Source organism: Chlorocebus sabaeus, chromosome 14, assembly GCF_047675955.1.
Source record: "Chlorocebus sabaeus isolate Y175 chromosome 14, mChlSab1.0.hap1, whole genome shotgun sequence".
Classification (NCBI taxonomy): Eukaryota; Metazoa; Chordata; class Mammalia; order Primates; family Cercopithecidae; genus Chlorocebus; species Chlorocebus sabaeus.
In genome coordinates, this window is record NC_132917.1 from 62337867 (window position 1) to 62356284 (window position 18418).

The window sequence follows — 18418 nt, forward strand, 5'->3', positions numbered from 1 at the left end:
TTTAAGATTAGGATTCTTTTTCATGCCACAAAGATTCAAGTATGAGTAAATGTGGCATTTCTATTTTGTAGAAAGTTTATGAAAAAAGATACTGTGTATAAGAACAGGAGGCAGGAGCTCTGAGTTCTAACAGCTTGCTTATTCCTTCATCTGTGCATTCAGTCAACATTACTAAGTGCATAAACACGGTCATATGCACTAGAGATATCATGAATAAGAGTGGTGGCCCCTGTCCCCAAGATGCTCAGTGACTGTAGGACTGTAGGAGGAACAAATATTCAGAATTCCATAGAAGATATGATAGTTGAGTCAGGCATTAAAAAATAAGTAGAGTTTCACTGCATAGATAAGATTACTACTTCAGGCAGACAGAGCAGTTTGGAGGGAAAGTCTGCAGGTAAAACCCAGAATGGTACACTGGAAGAACGGCAGCTTGAAGGAGTGAGGAAGAGCAAGGTGAGGTCAGGCAGATGGAAAGAGGCCTTGTATGCCAGGCTAGGGAGTTTGGGCATTATCCTGCAGGAAATGAGAGTCCTTTGTTTGTTTTGTTTTTGATACAGGGTCTTACTCTTGCCCAGGCTGGAGTGCAATGGTGTGATCACAGCTCACTGTAGTCTCAACTTCCTGGGCTCAAGCAATCCTTCCACCTCAGCCTCCTGATTGGCTGGGACTACGGGCACACACCATGCCTAGCTATTTTTAAAATTTTTTGTAGAGACAGGGCATCACTATGTTGCCCAGGCTGGTCTCAAATTCCTGGGCTCAAGCAATCCTCCTGCCTTGGCCTCGCAAACTGCTAAGATTACAGGCATGAGCCATGATGCCCAGCCTGAAAATGAGAGTCTTAACAAATTTTAAGGAGAGTAGTGTCATGATTAGATTTGGTTTTAGATTTCTTGATAAATGCAATCATAGGGCTGGTACGGAAAAGTTGATGAGACATTACTACTACAACATTAAAGAGTACAGTGAGATTGCTACCCTCCATGATCTGGTCATTATATTTCTATTAATATATGCTTATCATCTCCTGAGACCACCCAGATGTTTTTCCTTGAAAAATAGCACAGAATTATGTACTAGTGAGCTTTTTGAAAAGTACGTGTTGGAGGAGGGTGTGTGTGTGTGTCTAGCATTTCACATTTGGATCTAGCATTTCAGCTTGTTAGGAGATTCTTTTGAAATGTGATTGTATCATCTATCAAATTAGCTCTCCTTCTCAGCTTTCTATCATTTTCAAATGTGGCAACAATGACTTATAATGCTGCTTAAATATAGTAGACTATTCATCGCCTACAGCATGAAGTTCAAACTCTTTATAATAATCTATTATTTAAAAGACTGATAACTTCTGACGCCAGTCTTTTCAGCTCATCTCAACCACTTCTCTTCTACATACCTTATATTTTAATGACACAAAACTACTTTTGGTTCTGTTCAGGACTTATATTTTCAAATGTCTACATCTTTACCCATGCTGTTCCATCTGTTGAAAGCCTATCCTACCCCCTAGGCAGGATTCATCACCTATTTTCATCTTTTACATAGCTGTATTACAATAATTATAAGGGATTGTGGTTACCTTAAATTTGTCTCCTCTGCTAGATGGCTGGAAGGGCAAGGACTTAATCTTATTTATCTTTTTTGTCTTGGAGTGTCAAAGCATAGTAGATGACATATTGTTGTAGCTAACTAAATAGTTTACTTTGCAGAACAAAATCATAGTGTACTAAAAACACAGAGCATATCTTCTGCTGCTCTGCTTTGTAAAGTACTGAACAATCAACAGCTAAATCTCCAGCCTTCTTTAGCAAGGGCTTATTGACCATTGGGAGCAATAGTTTTTAGGATAGCAAAAATTTTGACTCTTAATAAGCTCTCAGTCTTTTTAGGAAAACTATTGAAGCAAAGTTCTAAAACTTCTACTTTCTCTAGTGGTCATTTTAGTATTTCTGGGTATTAATGAATCAAGCATTTAAAAATAATTTTTAAATGTGTATATAATTTTAATATCAAATATTCTTTTCTTTTAGGCTATAATATTGAGCAATGTAGCTAATGTGTTTTGAATTAGAATATAAATAACTCAAGATTAGGAACTAAAAACCTTAAAAATGAATCAATAATATCACTTTCCTAGCAGCCAAATATAGTGCTATTAGAGTTCTGAAAAATTAAAGACAAAGCCATTCTTGGTTGATTATTGTTTTTAAAAGTCTACATTTTTAATGTAGCTGAGTGCTAAACACTTAGGTCTGTGGAACAATAAATACATTGTGATTGTACACTTTACTAGATTAAAAAGCTCTTTTCAGACAAGAATGTTCAGCTGTGGAATATGTTTAGATAAAGCATGTTGATAAAATAAATTTCAAAATGTCTTTGGCTTTTCATAGAATATATGTTCCATGCTGTCCTGTGATTTGTATCTTGTTTTCAGGAGTTCCAGCCTGTCTTAACTTGGGTTAAGATGATGACACACTGATGCCTAGCCTCACTTTCAGAAAGATGTAAATCTGTCAGAATACATTTAAATGTTGAGGTTAAACTTACATTTAAACACATTTTTCTAGGGCTTGAATATTTTTAAGTGCTTAAACACTGTTGAAAAAAGATTTTTAGAATGATTCTTAGAATGGCCTCATAACTATTTAGTTTTGCTTTTTGATTTAAAACCCCCAAATTAACAGTCTCTTAAAACTAGAATAAAGATGTATACCCATAACAAGTTAGTGTTAATTACACTTACAAAATACAGCAGTTCAGTCTTCTGATAAATCATTTCTATGACCAAAATCTAACATATTACATGCTAACCAATTTGCAGGGTAAACTCTTCTGTTTGCCGCTTTGTTTTCTGCCTCCATGCCTATTTTGCTATGCAAAAGCTTTATGTCAATTTACTTTTTGAGCCGTTTAAGACCAAACCAAATTATTCCTTCAGCACATTTTAAACAATCCCTTAAAGACCGCTTTTTCTTGGCTATGTTTCCAATCTTGGCTTATCACTATAATATTTCATGCTCCATGCTTCTGAAAAAATTCAATATTCAAGAACAAAGTAATCCAGAGCTTTACTTCATTTCAGGCTTTTTATGTCCTAGGGCTGTCCCAACTCAATGACCCAGTTTTTATTGTGTCACATCTCACTGTCTGTTGCTGACTGCGACCAGCTTGCCTAATCCTTTTCCCGTCCCTTATCAGTTTTCCCTTAATTCAAAAATCTTTTTTTTTTTTTTATTCTTTCCAGTTCTCCTTTCACAGCTTTTAGATTTATTTTTCTTTCTCTTGAGACTCAGTGTTCCTGTGGTAACTACTCAGAAATACAAAGACAAATGGGTAACTAAAGTCCACAAATCTGTCCTTGTCAAAATTTTCATTGTACTATTTCTAGAATTGCGCGTGGTGAATAGTAGAAAGTGGATGTTATAATTTGGCAATATGCCCTTAAAAATGTCCATACTGTAGGACCCAGCAATTTCACTTCCAGGAATCTGGCTTATTAATTAAAAGGAATCATCTAAGATATGGAAAAAGCTATATGCATGAGCTGTTCATTACAATGTTATGTATAAAAGAAAAAGGAAATAACACAAATATCTAATGATAGGAGAGAAGTTAAATAAATTATGGCCCATCTACTTGATGAAATAATACACAATCATTTAAGATGATGATTGTGTCACTATGTAGAAACATGGGTAAATACTTTCAGTGTTTTCAGAAAAGCAGGGTGCACAACTGTAAGTGCTTATGATCACAATTGTGTTTTTAAAAAACTATTTGCAAAGTAAAAACATCAAAGAAACATGACATTTGCGAATAGTTGTTATTTTAAGGTGGTGGAATTATAGATGATTTTTCTTTACTCTCAAAATCTTGTGATCCTAGTCCTTTCGAGTTTTTTTTTTTTTTTTGAGATGGAGTCTCACTCTGTCACCCAGGCTGGAGTACAGTGGCACGATCTCAGCTGACTGCAAGCTCCGCCTCCTGAGTTCACGCCATTCTACTGCCTTAGCCTCCGGAGTAGCTGGGACTACAGACACCCGCCACCATACCCGGCTAATTTTTTGTATTTTTAGTAGAGACGGGGTTTCACTGTGTTAGCCAGGATGGCCTCAATCTCCTGACCTTGTGATTTGCCCGCCTCGGCCTCCCAAAGTGCTGGGATTACAGGCGTGAGCCACTGCGCCCGACCGAGTTTTTAAAAACTATAATCTTAATTCAAGTAAATTAATCATTAGGTAGGTTATGTCAAATAAAACTTAGATTAGATAGAGCTCTATTTAAGTCTAATAATAATCTAATGGCTGGGTGTGGTGGCTCACGCCTGTAATCCCAGCACCTTGGGAGGCTGAGGCGGAATGATTGCTTGAGGCTAGGAGTTCACGACCAGCCTAGGCAACATAGCGGGGCATGGTGACCTGTGCCTATAGTCCTAGCTACTTGGATGGCTGAGGTGAGATCACTTGTGCCCAGGAGTTGGAGGCTGCAGTGAGCTATGATTGTGCCACTGCACTCCAGCCTGGGTGACAGAGCAAGACCCTGTCTCAAAAGACAACAACAAAATAATAATCTAATAACTGTGGGTGTGGGGGAGATAAGAAAGGCAATATTTCATTTTGTTTACCCTTATAGGTCATCTCTGAAAAGACGAATTAGAAAAAAAACCCTCCTAATATCTGTTTTAAAATACAAAATTATCTTTAAAACACAATAGTAGGTTCTATTCAAGTTTATTTTATTGCCACTGACTTTATCCAGGCCAGCTTGTTCTTGTCTAACTTACTTAATCACATTCCTCCTGGTATCTATGCCTCTGGTCCAACCCTTTCAATCCATTTTTCACATTGTCTTCAAAGAGATCTTTCTGAAACCTAATTCTGTTTGTGATACTCCACTGATTAAACCGTTCAGGGATTCAGAATAGAGTTCTGAAAAATTAAAGACAGAATATATTCAAAGCTTTACCCAGGCTTCCTAGCACCTTCCAAGCTTCTCTGCCTTATTCTGTACCATTTCTTCTCATGCAGCGTTTCCACTAGCCTCAACAAACTAGTTGTAGTAGTTGAAACAGGACTCACAGTCACTATTTTTTGTTTCTTAACACTGAACTTAATACGCTCTCATTCTTTAAATCTCAAGTGTCACTTTCTTTGGGAAGCCTTTCCAGATTCGTCATTCATTTAGATGTCTCTTCTCTGTAATCCTACAGGGCCCCACCACCCTGTGCTATCACTGATTTGCTTATCTGCCTTTACTACCAGACAGTGAACTTCTTGTTTGCATAGACAAGTGGGATTGAGTGTGTATTCGTTTAACCTGAATACCACCTATCCCCCCTCAGACAATGTGGAGCATGGTGAATACTAAATGGTGTTGGTGTAGGGCTAATGTGCTAATCCTGGGATACTAAGTGCTAGGAACACAGAGGGAAGATGTACTGGAAGCCAAGGGCCTGTTACCGGTCAGGTACTTAGCAGGTAGAAACTCATTCAATGCATTTCCCTGATAAAGTTATGCTTTTTTTACTTTGTCTTAAGGTTGTACAAATGTTTTACCTCTCACATCATATCCCTGAGAACTAGGAGCTTGTCTTGTCTATGAACCTTTGACTATTCCTTATATATACTAGTCATTCAAGTGTATGTTAAAGTAATACATTTTGATGTTTTAAAATAATTTTGATTCAGGTTAGGCTTGGTAGCTCACGCCTGTAATCCCAGCACTTTGGGAGGCCGAGGCGGATGGATCACTTGAGGTCAGGAATTCAAAACCAGCCTGGCCAACATGGTAAAACCCTGTCTCTACTAAAAATACAAAAAAATTAGCCAGGCATGGTGGCAGGTGCCTGTAATCCCAGCTACTCAGGAGGCTGAGGCAGGAGGATCACTTGAACCCAGGAGGTAGAGGTTGCAGTGAGCCAAGATCGTGCCACTGCACTCCAGCCTGGGTGACAGAGCAAAACTCCATCTCAAAAAAAAGAAGAATAAATAAATAAAAATAAAATAATTTTGATTTATAGAAAAAATATGTAAAGGACAAAATATTTGTGAAGTTCAACATTTTAAACAAAAATTTTTAGAACAGTGTTGTAAAGAGAGAAGGATAAAATATAAATTAAGGATAGATAAACATATTCAGATAAAATTAAAGACTACCTAATCCCCAAATGTGCTGACATGTAAATATCTTCTCTACCTTGATTTTCACATACTTATATAGGGAACCAGGTATACTCCAATAGAAAATATTGGTTCAGCCTGACCCAAAAAGTCATGGTTTTACTGTTCAGATGGAAAACAAACAAATGACTTGGTCATGGTTTCAAATTACTATCTTTTTTTTCCCCCACTGTTACTATATCTGCATTTTAAACAATATGTTTATTACAGCAAAATTACTTGAAAATTTTGATAAATCAATTTTCTCAAATTTTTTACAGTTAAAAAATTTTTTTATGATTATGACTGACATTTTGTTATTAATCTCTTAAAGTTTAAATGTACCAGAAGTTCTGCTATTTAAAATAAAACTCTGGAAACAATCTTGAAATAGAAAAGTCTCCATCATCCCCTAATTTATCTGCTTTGTAGATTTAATTTTGTTTTATATTTTCTTATAGAATCACCTACCTATACCTACCCAGATACCTACCTAGTCCTATCTGGGAAACAAATGCAAATGAATATGTTTTAGAAAACTATTCAAACAGAATTCTATTTTAAATTCCAAATTATTAAGAGTATAACTAGTGACTACTTTGGCATGAGAAAGATTAACTAGCCACTGCATGGAGGGAGAAATATTTGGCTGAACTTTATATATAATCATAAAGAGCAGAAATAATAAAATTAGCATAGTTTGGTCAGGAAGAATCAAGAATGAGTGGGAAGTAAAGATTTTTTGAAGTTCAGCAAAACAAGAATGAATAAAGCAAAACCTGGGAATCCAAAGTATGAATTGTAGAAAAAGAAACTTGAAAAGAGCAATGTTTAATGCAGCTACAACTGTCTCTCAGTGAAATACATTATGAAGGCCCATTTCCCTATAGAAAAAAAGAAAACCTGTAATGAACGTATCATATCCTTTAAGACAGTCCAACAGTCACTTAAATATAATGTTCGGATAATCCAAGCAACTTTGTTCTTAACCAAATCTCCTAAAATAGATTTCTCCTATTAGCAAGGGAGCATGCTCATTCAGGATCATGAGTATAGTCCCTTTGGCCATCTTAGCTCTCATATGTATTAACAGGCGCTCTGGTTTCCAAATCAAGCCTCATGTGAATTTAATGGGTATGAAGCAGTTCTTTGGTGACCGATAACCTAGTAGATGAGATCACAAGTGCTAATTTAAAATGCCTACTACAGTGCCCACTACATAGAAAGCGCTCTAGGATTTGTTTTCCTTCCTTCCCTTGCAACTCTGTAATAAAAAACACAAATCTATAGCCCAAAAGAATTGCACAAGACAAGGATGATCTGTTGTTGATACCTTAAATATTTAATAATTTATTGTAAAAGCATTTTGTATACCACTATTACAAATACTGAATATGGTTTTATGAAAGTTATAATTTTATAACAAAAATATTTCCTAAATACCAAGGCAATCCACCTGTTTTCTTCTTAATCTCAGTATAACAGCTAATATTAGGGTTAGAATTTAACCCTAGCAGACATGAAAATTTGGTCTCTTGGTTTATTTTTTATTTATTTATTTTTTTGAGACAGAGTCTTGCTCTGCTGCCCAGGCTACAGTGCAGTGGCTTGATCTTGGCTCACTGCAAGCTCCGCCTCCTGGGTTCACGCCATTCTCCTGCCTTAGCCTCCCAAGTAGCTGGGACTACAGGTGCCCGCCACCACACCTGGCTAATTTCTTTTTTTTTTGTATTTTTAGTAGAGACGGGGTTTCACTGTGTTAGCCAGGATGGTCTCGATCTCCTGACCTCGTGATCTACCCGCCTTGGCCTCCCAAAGTGCTGGGATTACAGGTGTGAGTCACTGCGCCTGGCGGGTCTCTTGGTTTATAAATATAGTCAGATACATAGGAACATTGACTGGCATTTCCATGTCAAGAAACATGGTCATATGTACAGCCAAGACACAGACAACCAACAAGTTTTAAAGAAATGTACACATCTCTAGTTACAAATTCTAACCAGAATTACTACAGGAGAGCTGGCAAATGACAACCACCAATACATACATTTCTACACTCCTGAAAAAGACAACATCAAAAAACATTAAGAAATTTGGCATCAGGTGGACAACATCTAGGTTTTGGGGCTAATATACTGATTCATACATTGTACAAAGTTTCATCATTGCCCCCAACCTTGGAATTTCAGAGTGAGAGCGTATACAAAACAATTGCTTTGTCCCTTTTTTCGTATTAGAGCTCTTATATTTTCTTAACTCTTACAGTCTTCTAGAATGATCTGTCAGATTTTTACTCAACACTGGGTCAGATCTCTTCTATACATGACCTCATCCTTCTCATGTCTCCTCTGTTTGCAGAGAGCCGGTCAAAGTCTTGGAGGTGGAAACGAACTGCCAACTGATTAACCATTTTCCTTAAGGTAAGAAATGCTGCAACAACTTGGAAAGCAAGGAAGAGAGTGAAGATGATATGTATCGCTTTTTCCAAGGGCAGATTTGTTAGGCCTTCATTAAAGAGCAAGAAAAGAATTAAAGGTAACTGCAATAGAAGGCTCAGAAGCCAAAAGCCAGCCAACTCAGGAACCTGCAATGACACATATCAAGAGTAATAAAAATCAGTAAAATATAGTTTTTGTTTATACAGATAAGTACTTATCACTACTGTGAACCTACATTATGGGCTCTGTGAGTGATTCCGAAGGAGGATGACATGGTCCTTGTCCTCAGAGAACTTACAGTCTAGATGAGAAAACTAATTTATGTAAAACAATCCTAGAATACTACACTTTAGTGAACAATTAAGGGCAATATTTAGAAGTACAGACTAAATGCTACAAGAAATAAGAGAGTGATTAGGGTACATGAAAGAAAGACCTCAGGGATGTAGGCTTTTAAAGTTCTGGAGGAGGAAGAGGCAAAAAGGTAAGTAAGCAAACACGTGAAACTAGCATGATTGGGAATCAGCACATCAGCCTGGAATGGATGGCTGAGTGAGAAAACAGCAAAACCTACAGTAAGACAGGCTGGGTGGGGCCTTATTATGAAGGGCCTAGAAAACCACAGGAATCTTTAGGCATTATCCCTACACTCTGGTAACCATAAATGCTTAGGTAGCATGATGATGCAGAAAACATGGGCCTGGCGTAGGAAACGAATTCATAATTTTCCCCCGTTTTCTTATTCAGGATCCAAATACACATGTTTAAGTAACCATGTATTTTCAAGACTGATGAGAAGAGGGAAAATATCAATTTTAAGTGTTTACCACATTCATATGCTTTACATAAATCATTTCACTTAATCACAACAAACCTGTGAAGTAAATATTATTTTCCTCATTTTATATATGAGGAAACCAGGGCTCAAGAGATTAAGCAAACAGACCACAGTGACAGAAGTGGTAAAGCTGGAGTCAGGCTTTAAATTCAGGCCTGTGCTCTTTCTGCCACACCTCACTGCCTTTTACTTGTTATGAAAGCTGATTTCATTTATATCTATCACTGAGAGAAAGGAAAAAAGAGCTTACCTTCTCCTGTAGGTTACCCATGTAGCCCAGATACAACCGGATGGCTTCAATTAAGGTTATTAGGATGATAACAGTGATCACAATGAATTTGTAGTAATCAGGCAAGATTGAATACTAAAAGAAAGGCCAAAACATGTTTGTAAAATCGCACGTATAGTAACACTGATTTGAGATAGAAAAAAATTATTAAGAACTTTAATTTTATTGACACTCTAACAACGTCAGGGCAGCAAAAGTATTAAAGCTTAGATTTACCTTCATGTGAAGCATCATAATGCTGCTCACCCACCACAGTGGGAAATAGTAGGTATTAAAATAAAGTGACATCTGCAATGCCAAACTGGAGACCATTTCATTTTCTACAGAAGGAATAGAAAAGGAACAAATTATGAAACTTGGTCTATGCCCTATATATATATATATCCTATCCCCTAGAATTAATAACTATAATATTGGCTCAGTAAAACACCAAATTTTAAGCCTATTTATAATCATTGACAGTAAAAGGAATATTCATCCTAATACCAGTTAGGTCAAATATTGGCTATTTGGGGGTATGTTTCATATTTTTCAATTATTTTACCATTTTGCCATTACAGTCTTCTGACTTTTTTGCATATACTACTGGTACAGATTTAATGCAGAATATCAATATAAATCCTATTCAACAGATAATTATCATTGCCTCCTTTGTAGAATTCTATGTAAATAGCATATAAAATTAATGCATAAAATAAATAAAAATGAATCTTTCACATATAAACTAATCTCATACAAAAACGGATTACCAAGATTATATAATTAGACACATCTCTCTTTTCAGCATACCCTAATCTTAGCCATTCTTTAAAGTCCAATTCAGCGTCATCTTTTCCATCAATACTTCCTTCATCAGTTCCCCCACCCCAGCAGAAATACCTTTCCCTTCAGGTACTTATTACTCTAAACTGTCAATAAGAAGTGCTAGCAAATAACCACATTCCCCTCCCCGAAAAACAGTCTGGTGTACTGAACAGATCACGGGCTTCAGAGTTCAAGCAAACCCGAGCTCCCCAAACCTCTGTGACCCTGGATGTCAGACTTGATATAAATTATTTAAGTTCTTTGAGCTTCTATTTCTTCATCTGTAAAATAGTGAAATTAAAACTTCCTTACAGGCTGCTTGTGAGAATTAGAGCCAATATGAATTATTTCTTCCTAGCACTGTGCTGGGCACACTTAGTAGGCACTCAACAAATATTAGTCCCCTTTCCTTCTTCTCTTCTATTTATCTACTTATCTGCAAGCACATACCATGTCCCACCCTAATTTGAGACCCTCATAGAATCTAGCGTCTTGCTTTATACGCAGTGAATATCAAATACACATAAGAATGAATTAATGTAAGCATACTGTCATAAGGACATTACTAGTATAGCCATTTGTGATACATGAGTTCCATTTACCTAAGGTTGATTCCATAACACTTTTTGCTTTTATGTAAGACAGAAGGGTCCTAAATTAAGAATTTGATTTTTAAAATTGAACCCTACAAAATACATCCTAAATTTGACTAAATTCTTAAGAGTGGACACATATATTGAAATCAGTTGTTCTACATGTAAGATTTTAAAGGTCCTAAAATAAATGTCTTAAGAACATTATTTTCTCCTTTTCTCCATAGTTGAGTGTTTTTATCTGTCATTTAATAATTTTAAAATATAAGAAACAGTCATGGTCTCTCACAGCAAAATAGTTTCTTTTAGCTCCAAAAATATGCCTGATTATTATGATCTACTTTTGCTTGCAACTGATTATTAAATTACCACTGATAAATGAATGAATTCTTAAAATCTGTTAAATCTGAAGATAACTCACCAGCCTAGGATCTTTCTGATAGCAACAGCACAATGCTGTGGACATGGTAATTACATAAATTTGTTATTACAGTACAAATAATCAAACCTACTTCTGATCCACAAAGAAAAAAATACAGGAAAGAATAATAAATTGGGCAAGCAGAATATTTCAGTACCTTTGAGAAGAAACTGTAGTCAAATTTTGCAAAGAACGGTTTTTATGTTAGAAGTATTGTGTTAAAATCGTAAAAGGTTATGCTATGTCCATATTTCAGCAGATCAAACTTATAATCATGGAAATGAAAATCTAATATGTAAATGAACCTTAAAAGCATAAGATATACATTTACTGAATTTTGCAAAAGTTCAAGTTGAGTTCTGTACATGGAATTTAAATTAAAACATACAATATAAATCAGGGATAGGTAAACAACTGGTCAGCTGCCTAAACATTTTTGTACAGTCAATGAGCTAAAAATGTTTTTTTCACCTTTAAATGGTTAAAAAAGTAATATTTTTTTCATACGTGAAATCCATATGAAATACAAATTTCAGTATCCTTAAAGTTTTATTGGAACACAGCCATGCCTATTCAATAACTATTGTCAGTGGCTGCCGTGGAGACCATATGGCCTACAAAGCCTAAAGTATTTACTATCTGGCCCTTTTCAGAAAACGTCTTTTTACCTTGTATTATCAGACGTTAGTGCTCATTAAGCCTCATCCTTGGAACCAGAAACGTGAAACCGATTTTTTTCATATTTTTCTCTGTACATCCTAAATCATAAAGGCCTACATTTGGGGAATAGGCAAGTGATCAAGACGACAAAATGCAGCTTTGGGGACTGCCTTTACTTTTCTCTGTCCGTTTTAAAAATTCTGTAAAACCAAGCAGTAGAAAAGATTTATATTTCCCAGCAGACTTGAATGATGGAAACCACACAGGTTTGGTTGACAGTGTGTTGTCTACCATCATGATGTAGGAGGAGGAACCTGTTCTGGAGGAAACTGCGTTATCACTTGTCATCAAGTTGAAGGATGCAGAGGCATCATGGTATTTTCTTACCTTATGGTAAGAGTTACATATAGGAGAGGAGGAGGAGAAGGCAGGGAAGGGGTGAGTTTTGTTGAACGTCCAGCTACTATGGCACATGCCAGTTGGGAGTGGATGGTGATTTGAAAGGACTCTTTAAAAAAATTTTTTTTGCGTGAACCCGGGAGGCGGAGCTTGCGGTGAGCTGAGATCCGGCCACTGCACTCCAGCCTGGGCGACAGAGCGAGACTCCGTCTCAAGAGAAAAAAAAAAAAAAAAAAAAAAAAAAAAAATTTCCGTAATCTTTTCTGCCAGAAAATGGCCTTGCTTAGGAACATACTTGTTCTGCTAGGAAAAGGGAAAAGGCAAATTTGCTCCCTGGGCGGGGGGTGGGGACAGGGGAGGTGGGATTGCTTGGGCTGTTCCTCGCCATCCTGGACAGAAAAGCCGGGGCGGGCGCCGCAGAGGAAAAGCAAGTTGGGCCTTCGCTCTCGCGGTGCGCGGGGGACTAGCCTGTGCAGCAAGGGCGGCTTTTATCTTTTTATTTTTGGGGTTTCCCAGGAGCAATGATGGGCCTTGCGTGGCACAGAGGTCGGCCCCACCTCAGCTGCCGGGCTTGCACGGAGCAGGCCAGGCGCTAGAGCGCCCAGACCAGGCCCAGCCCGGGGCCGGAGGCCGCCAGCGCCTCAGCTCCCCGCCCCGGCCGGCCCCTCCTCCAAGGCTCTGGCCCGCTCTGCGGAGAACTGACTGAAGGCGACATCGCCATTTTAGGTACGGGCAAATTCTGGACGCTCCAAAACCCACGCCAAGCCCTCAGCAGGCCACACCCCCTGCGCCGGCCTCGGTCACTCACCGGGACCCTCACTGTACTCCGGACCGGTCCGATTGGAATCAGTGAACACAGCCCGGCTGAAGTTTCCCAGCCGCTGGCGCACCGGATCTGGCAGCTCCATGCCTGGCCCTCGGTATCCCTCGCCCCCTCAGATACAGGCTAGTCTGCGGGCGTTCCGAGGCTCCGTGGTTCTCATGGCAACCGGCCGGCGCGAGGCCGGCGAGATCCGGGAGCGCGCGGGGGTGCCCGGCTGGGCCGGGTCTCGTCGGGAGCCCGCACAACCTTGAAGGGACCGGCGTACTCAGAGCGCGTTCCAGGTCCCGGGAGCCGCGCGCCTCGGCCAAAACGTGTCCAAAACGGCAGATTTCTTAGTTCTGCTTTGAGCCCGACTATCCTAAAAACAAACCTATACTAAGAAATGAGCTGGGGTTGGACTGCGATACAAGGAGCCCTGATATCTTGCCAGTGAAACTGTAAATCGGTACAACCTTTCTGGAGGGAAATAGAGAATGAATGCAGAGCTTAAAGAATGTCTAGAGGTGTAGGGGTGTGTGTGAGAGAGAGATACTATGACTGATTATTTTTTAATAAGAAAATAGAGCAATGGGCAACTGATTAAATGTACTGGAGCATATGCATTCAATGGAGTATGTTTCAGCTGCCTATAAAATGCTTGCAAAGAATATTGAATGATATAGGTTATGTAAAAATAAAGCAGAAATAAAACTAAATGAGAATGAACCTAATTTAGCAAAATTTATGTGTATGGGTGGAGGGGAGGAGAGAACATGTGCACACTGACTTAAAAAAAAACTGGAAAAAAAAATTAACAGTAGTTATCACTGGATAGTGGGATTGTAGGTGATTCAAAAATTTTTAAACACTTCTGTATTTTCTAGCTTTCTCTCTAAGATATATTACTTAAATAAAACTAAGTAATATACATACAGAAAAATTGTATACCATTTGTAAGTAATAAACCTATAGATATATTACTTAAAAAAAACTAAGTGTAATATACATACATAGACAAACTGAAATCTGCATGTCTAGTCAGCACCCTGTTCAAGAAACGTTACAATATTCCCAGAAACTCCCCCTTCCTATTTCCTTTCAGTCACTAAACCCCCTCCTCACTCATAACTGACCTTTTCTGAATTCTAACAGCAAAGGAGAGTTTTGCCTTTTTTTTTTTTTTTTTAAATCGGAACATTTATTGTGTGACTAATCCAAATATATATATATTTTTAATTTGAGACAGAGTCTTGCTCTATCGCCCAGGCTGGAGTGCAATGGCACAATCTCGGCTCACTGCAGCCTCCGCCTCCCGGGTTCAAGCGATTCTTCTGCCTCAGCCTACCGAGTAGCTGGGATTATAGGCGCCCGCCACCACACTCGGTTAATTATTGTGTTTTTAGTAGAGACAGGGTTTCGCCACGTTTGCCAGGATGGTCTTGAACTCCTGCTGCAACAACTGTTCTCTTGGGTTTAGGTGGCGTTCCTTCAGAAAAGCCATGCCTTAACCTGCTGTACACAATTTTTAGGTGCCTCATTCGACCAGTCTCGTTGGTATTTTGTTTTTTAGCCGCGGCACTCCAATTATACTTTGTCTTGGCTTGGGAGCCGAGCAGCATTTGCCACAGGCAAACTTTTGAAGGAGGTAGATCTTAGAGTCACAAGGCAGCACTAGCTGTGCATCTTATTGCACCACTTTCTAGATGTGACACTCCCTTTGTCATCTTGCTTCTCAGTTTTGCATATTTATATAAAAGCAATCGTACTGTAAATACTTTTTAAAAATAAAAAACTGGCTTTGTCTTCAACATTACTTTCATGAAATTCCTTCATATCATTGAGTGTAGATTCTTTTGCCTTGCTCTGTGTGATCATACCACAATAAGCTTACTCATTCTACTGTTGATGAGTGTCTGTATTTTCTAGTTTGCAGCTGTTATGAATAGTGCTGCTTTGGTGAAAAGATGCCTCTTGGTGAACATATGCATGCATTTTTGTTGAGTGTGTATCGAGAGTGGAATTGCCATGTCATAGGATACGAAAGACCCAGCTTTAGTAGAGGCTGCCAACAGTTTTCCAAAGTGATCGAACCAATTCCTGCTGCCTCCAGCAATGTATGAATATTTCCATTACTCCATATACTTCACCAACACTTGTTATTTGTTATCCTTTCCTTTTAGCCCTTCTGATGGGTGTGTGGTAAAAGTATTATTTTTACAATCAAAAGGAAAATTACACATTTATATAAATGCAAGAAGAAGATATGGGTGGAAATAAATTCATGACTAGAATTTTAAAATAATTACATAAACGTTTGTTGCATTCCTACTGTGTTTTTGAGTATTGTGCTAGGCTAATTAGGGATATGGTCCCTCTTCATCAAGAAGCACAGCTCAGTGAAAGAGTGAGAGATATGGAAAGAAGTAAGTGCAAACACTGTTATTATGAGTGCTCTATTAAAGGACCACTGATGAAGAACCAATTAATTCGGGTTGAAGATGTCAGGGAAAAGCTGGTTAATTTCTGCTTCATTTCAAGATGGAGCTCAGACCTGAGAATCTCCAAAAAGGCTTCTAGGACCTTCCTGAAGTAGCTTAGGTGCTCTCTTCCGTGTTTCCCAAAGTATCTTCCTGTTGTTTCTTTGGTCACAGTGCTGGTCACTCTATACTAAAATTGTCTGTTTATGTGTCTGCGTCTCTTGCTAGTCCTTAAGCTCTTAGAGGTCAAGAAGGGACTTTCATCTTTATATCCCCAACACTAGCACAGTGTGGTACCTGGCCAAGAGGAGGAGCTGGATGACCGTTGAGTGAGTAAAACGAAGAAAAAGCCTAATAACCACTCTCTTGTCTTCCCTTTCTAGTTCAAGGACTTAGCCAGCCCTGTATAAGGTTCACTTTGTAGAATGGTGAATTGGTGTGTTAAAACATAGTGAATTTATAACAATTTAAAAAACCTTAGCAACAGAGAATCACTTCTCATCTATCAAATGAACCGAGGTTTTTTTAATAAAGGGAACAGTGAAGCAGGAGGCCTCAGGCTCAGCTGATTGAATTATAATTTGGCCAACTGCATTGAGACAAGCAATTGGCAATATATAGAAATAGCCTTTAGACTGGGCCTGGTGGCTCATGCCTATAATCCCAGCACTTTGGGAGGCTGAGGTGGGCAGATCACCAGGTCAGGAGATCGAGACCATCCTGGCTAACATGGTGAAACCCCGTCTCTACTGAAAATACAAAAAACTAGCCAAGCGAGGTGGCGGGTGCTCGTAGTCCCAGCTACTTGGGAGGCTGAGGCAGGAGAATGGCGTAAACCCGGGAGGCGGAGCTTGCAGTGAGCTGAGATCCAGCCACTGCACTCCAGCCTGGGCGACAGAGCGAGACTCCCTCTCAAAAAAAAAAAAAAAAAAAAATTAGCTGGGTGTGGTGGTGGGCGCCTGTAGTCCCAGCTACTTGGGAGGCTGAGGCAGGAGAATGGCAGGAGGAGGAGCTTGCAGTGAGCCGAGATCGTACCACTGCACTCCAGCCTGGACCACAGAGTGAGAATCAGTCTCAAAAAAAAAAAAAAAAAAAGCCTTTAAAACATTCCTGCCTCCTTTAATACAATAATTTAAATCTCAAGACTCTGGGGAAAATAATCATAGAAACAAAGTTTTATACACCAAATGCTTCTCCAACATTATTGATAATTGTTTAGAAAGGAGAGAGGCGAGTGGGCATTTGAAGTGCCCAACCACAGGGCCTGGTTAAGCAGATTATGATATTTATGGCGAGGTGTTGGGCTGCAGTAGAGAGAATGTCCTTGGAAGCTGAGAGGACAGGGTTCAAATACCCTAAAATTCCCAATGTACCATTTAAGAGCTATGTGACTGATTTCAGATACTTGTTTTGTAAAGTAAGAATAATAATATCTTACTGTTGTGGTTGATGTGAATATTATATCATTAAGGCTCTCTATACATGATAGCTACCATTTACACATCAATTAAAGTGAAGTTTATGAAGAAGCAACACCTAGAGTGGAGTCAAATAATGCTGGTATTTAATTTTGTGAATTCTACTGGACCTGCTAGGTAATACCTCTATTGCTTTCCTAATAAAGACAGTAGAGGCAATTAAGCATTAAAGCAGTCCATTATGTTAACCAAAAACCTATGTGAATTCTTATCAAAACCCTAAGTGAATTATTTTAAATATATTTTCCCCCAGCATTGAGAAAAGATGTAAGATACCTTCTTCAGATTGTAATTATTTTATCAAAATCCTGGAGAAAAAAAAATTGATAGAATTATGGGTATTTTTCCTTCTAATTTTATTATTCAAATTTCCTATATGAGCATACATTTTCTAGTTAGAAAAAAATCTTGTTAAAAATAAATTGAGAGGAAGAGGCAATGATGATGCAAAAACATTAGAGAAGATAATTTGAGAGGAAAAAAATGTGGTTTGGAATGAGTCCTACCATTACTGATGTATCATAAATGGTCCAAGGGGCTCAAAAAAACTTTCCAAATGTTACCTTTATTAGTTGATGCTCCCAATATTTATAGGCAATTACATTAGAAATACTAAGGGAGATCCTTCAGTGTTTCACTAATGTGATTGGCTATACAGGAAGGGATCGACATTCATGAACAATGAAGACTAATATGATTTGGGTTTCCCATCTTCTAGATGTACTACTTATTAGGATCTAAAGAAAGAAGTATGGGCTGGGCACAGTGGCTCACACCTGCAATCCCAACACTTTGGGAGGCCAAGGTGGGCTGATCACAAGGTCAGGAGTTCAAGACCAACCTGGCCAATATGGTGAAACCCCGTGTATACTAAAAATACAAAAATTAGCCGGGTATGGTGATGGGCCCCTGTAGTCCCAGCTACTCGAGAGGCTGAGGCAGGAGAATCGCTTGAACCTGGGAGGCAGAGGTTGCAGTGAGCTGAGATTGTGCCACTGTACTTCAGCCTGGGTGACAGAGTGAGGCTCCATCTCAAGAAAAAAAAAAGTATGGAA

The 18418-nt window shown here is 38.5% G+C and overlaps 2 protein-coding genes across 21 annotated transcripts in view; one reads left to right on the forward strand and one right to left on the reverse strand.

Annotated features, from left to right (window-relative positions):
* Positions 1-15219, forward strand: part of B3GNT2 (UDP-GlcNAc:betaGal beta-1,3-N-acetylglucosaminyltransferase 2) — a 320804-nt gene extending 305585 nt beyond the window's left edge. For 13 of the 19 annotated variants that reach the window (XR_012095312.1, XR_012095309.1, XR_012095311.1 and 10 more), the window contains 2 exons: positions 8523-8584; positions 13123-15219. The gene's annotated coding sequence lies outside the window, so the exon portion shown is untranslated. Of the gene's footprint in view, positions 1-8522; positions 8630-12511; positions 12646-13122 lie in introns of those variants that run through there. The other 6 variants (XR_012095304.1, XR_012095303.1, XR_012095305.1 and 3 more) reach the window with 3 other exon arrangements.
* On the reverse strand, positions 7484-13515 carry TMEM17 (transmembrane protein 17). Of its 2 annotated transcripts, none has more exons than XM_007970484.3 (4): positions 13415-13515; positions 9946-10049; positions 9691-9804; positions 7484-8748 (listed from the first exon to the last, which is right to left on the reverse strand). In XM_007970484.3, exons 1-4 carry the CDS (start codon positions 13512-13514, stop codon positions 8470-8472), a joined length of 597 nt encoding a protein of 198 aa, XP_007968675.1. In that variant the 5' UTR covers position 13515; the 3' UTR covers positions 7484-8469. The 2 variants fall into 2 exon arrangements, with proteins under 2 accessions (XP_007968675.1, XP_072879136.1); XM_073023035.1 differs by lacking the exon at positions 13415-13515 and adding an exon at positions 12595-13124.
* Positions 15220-18418: the final 3199 nt, after the last annotated feature.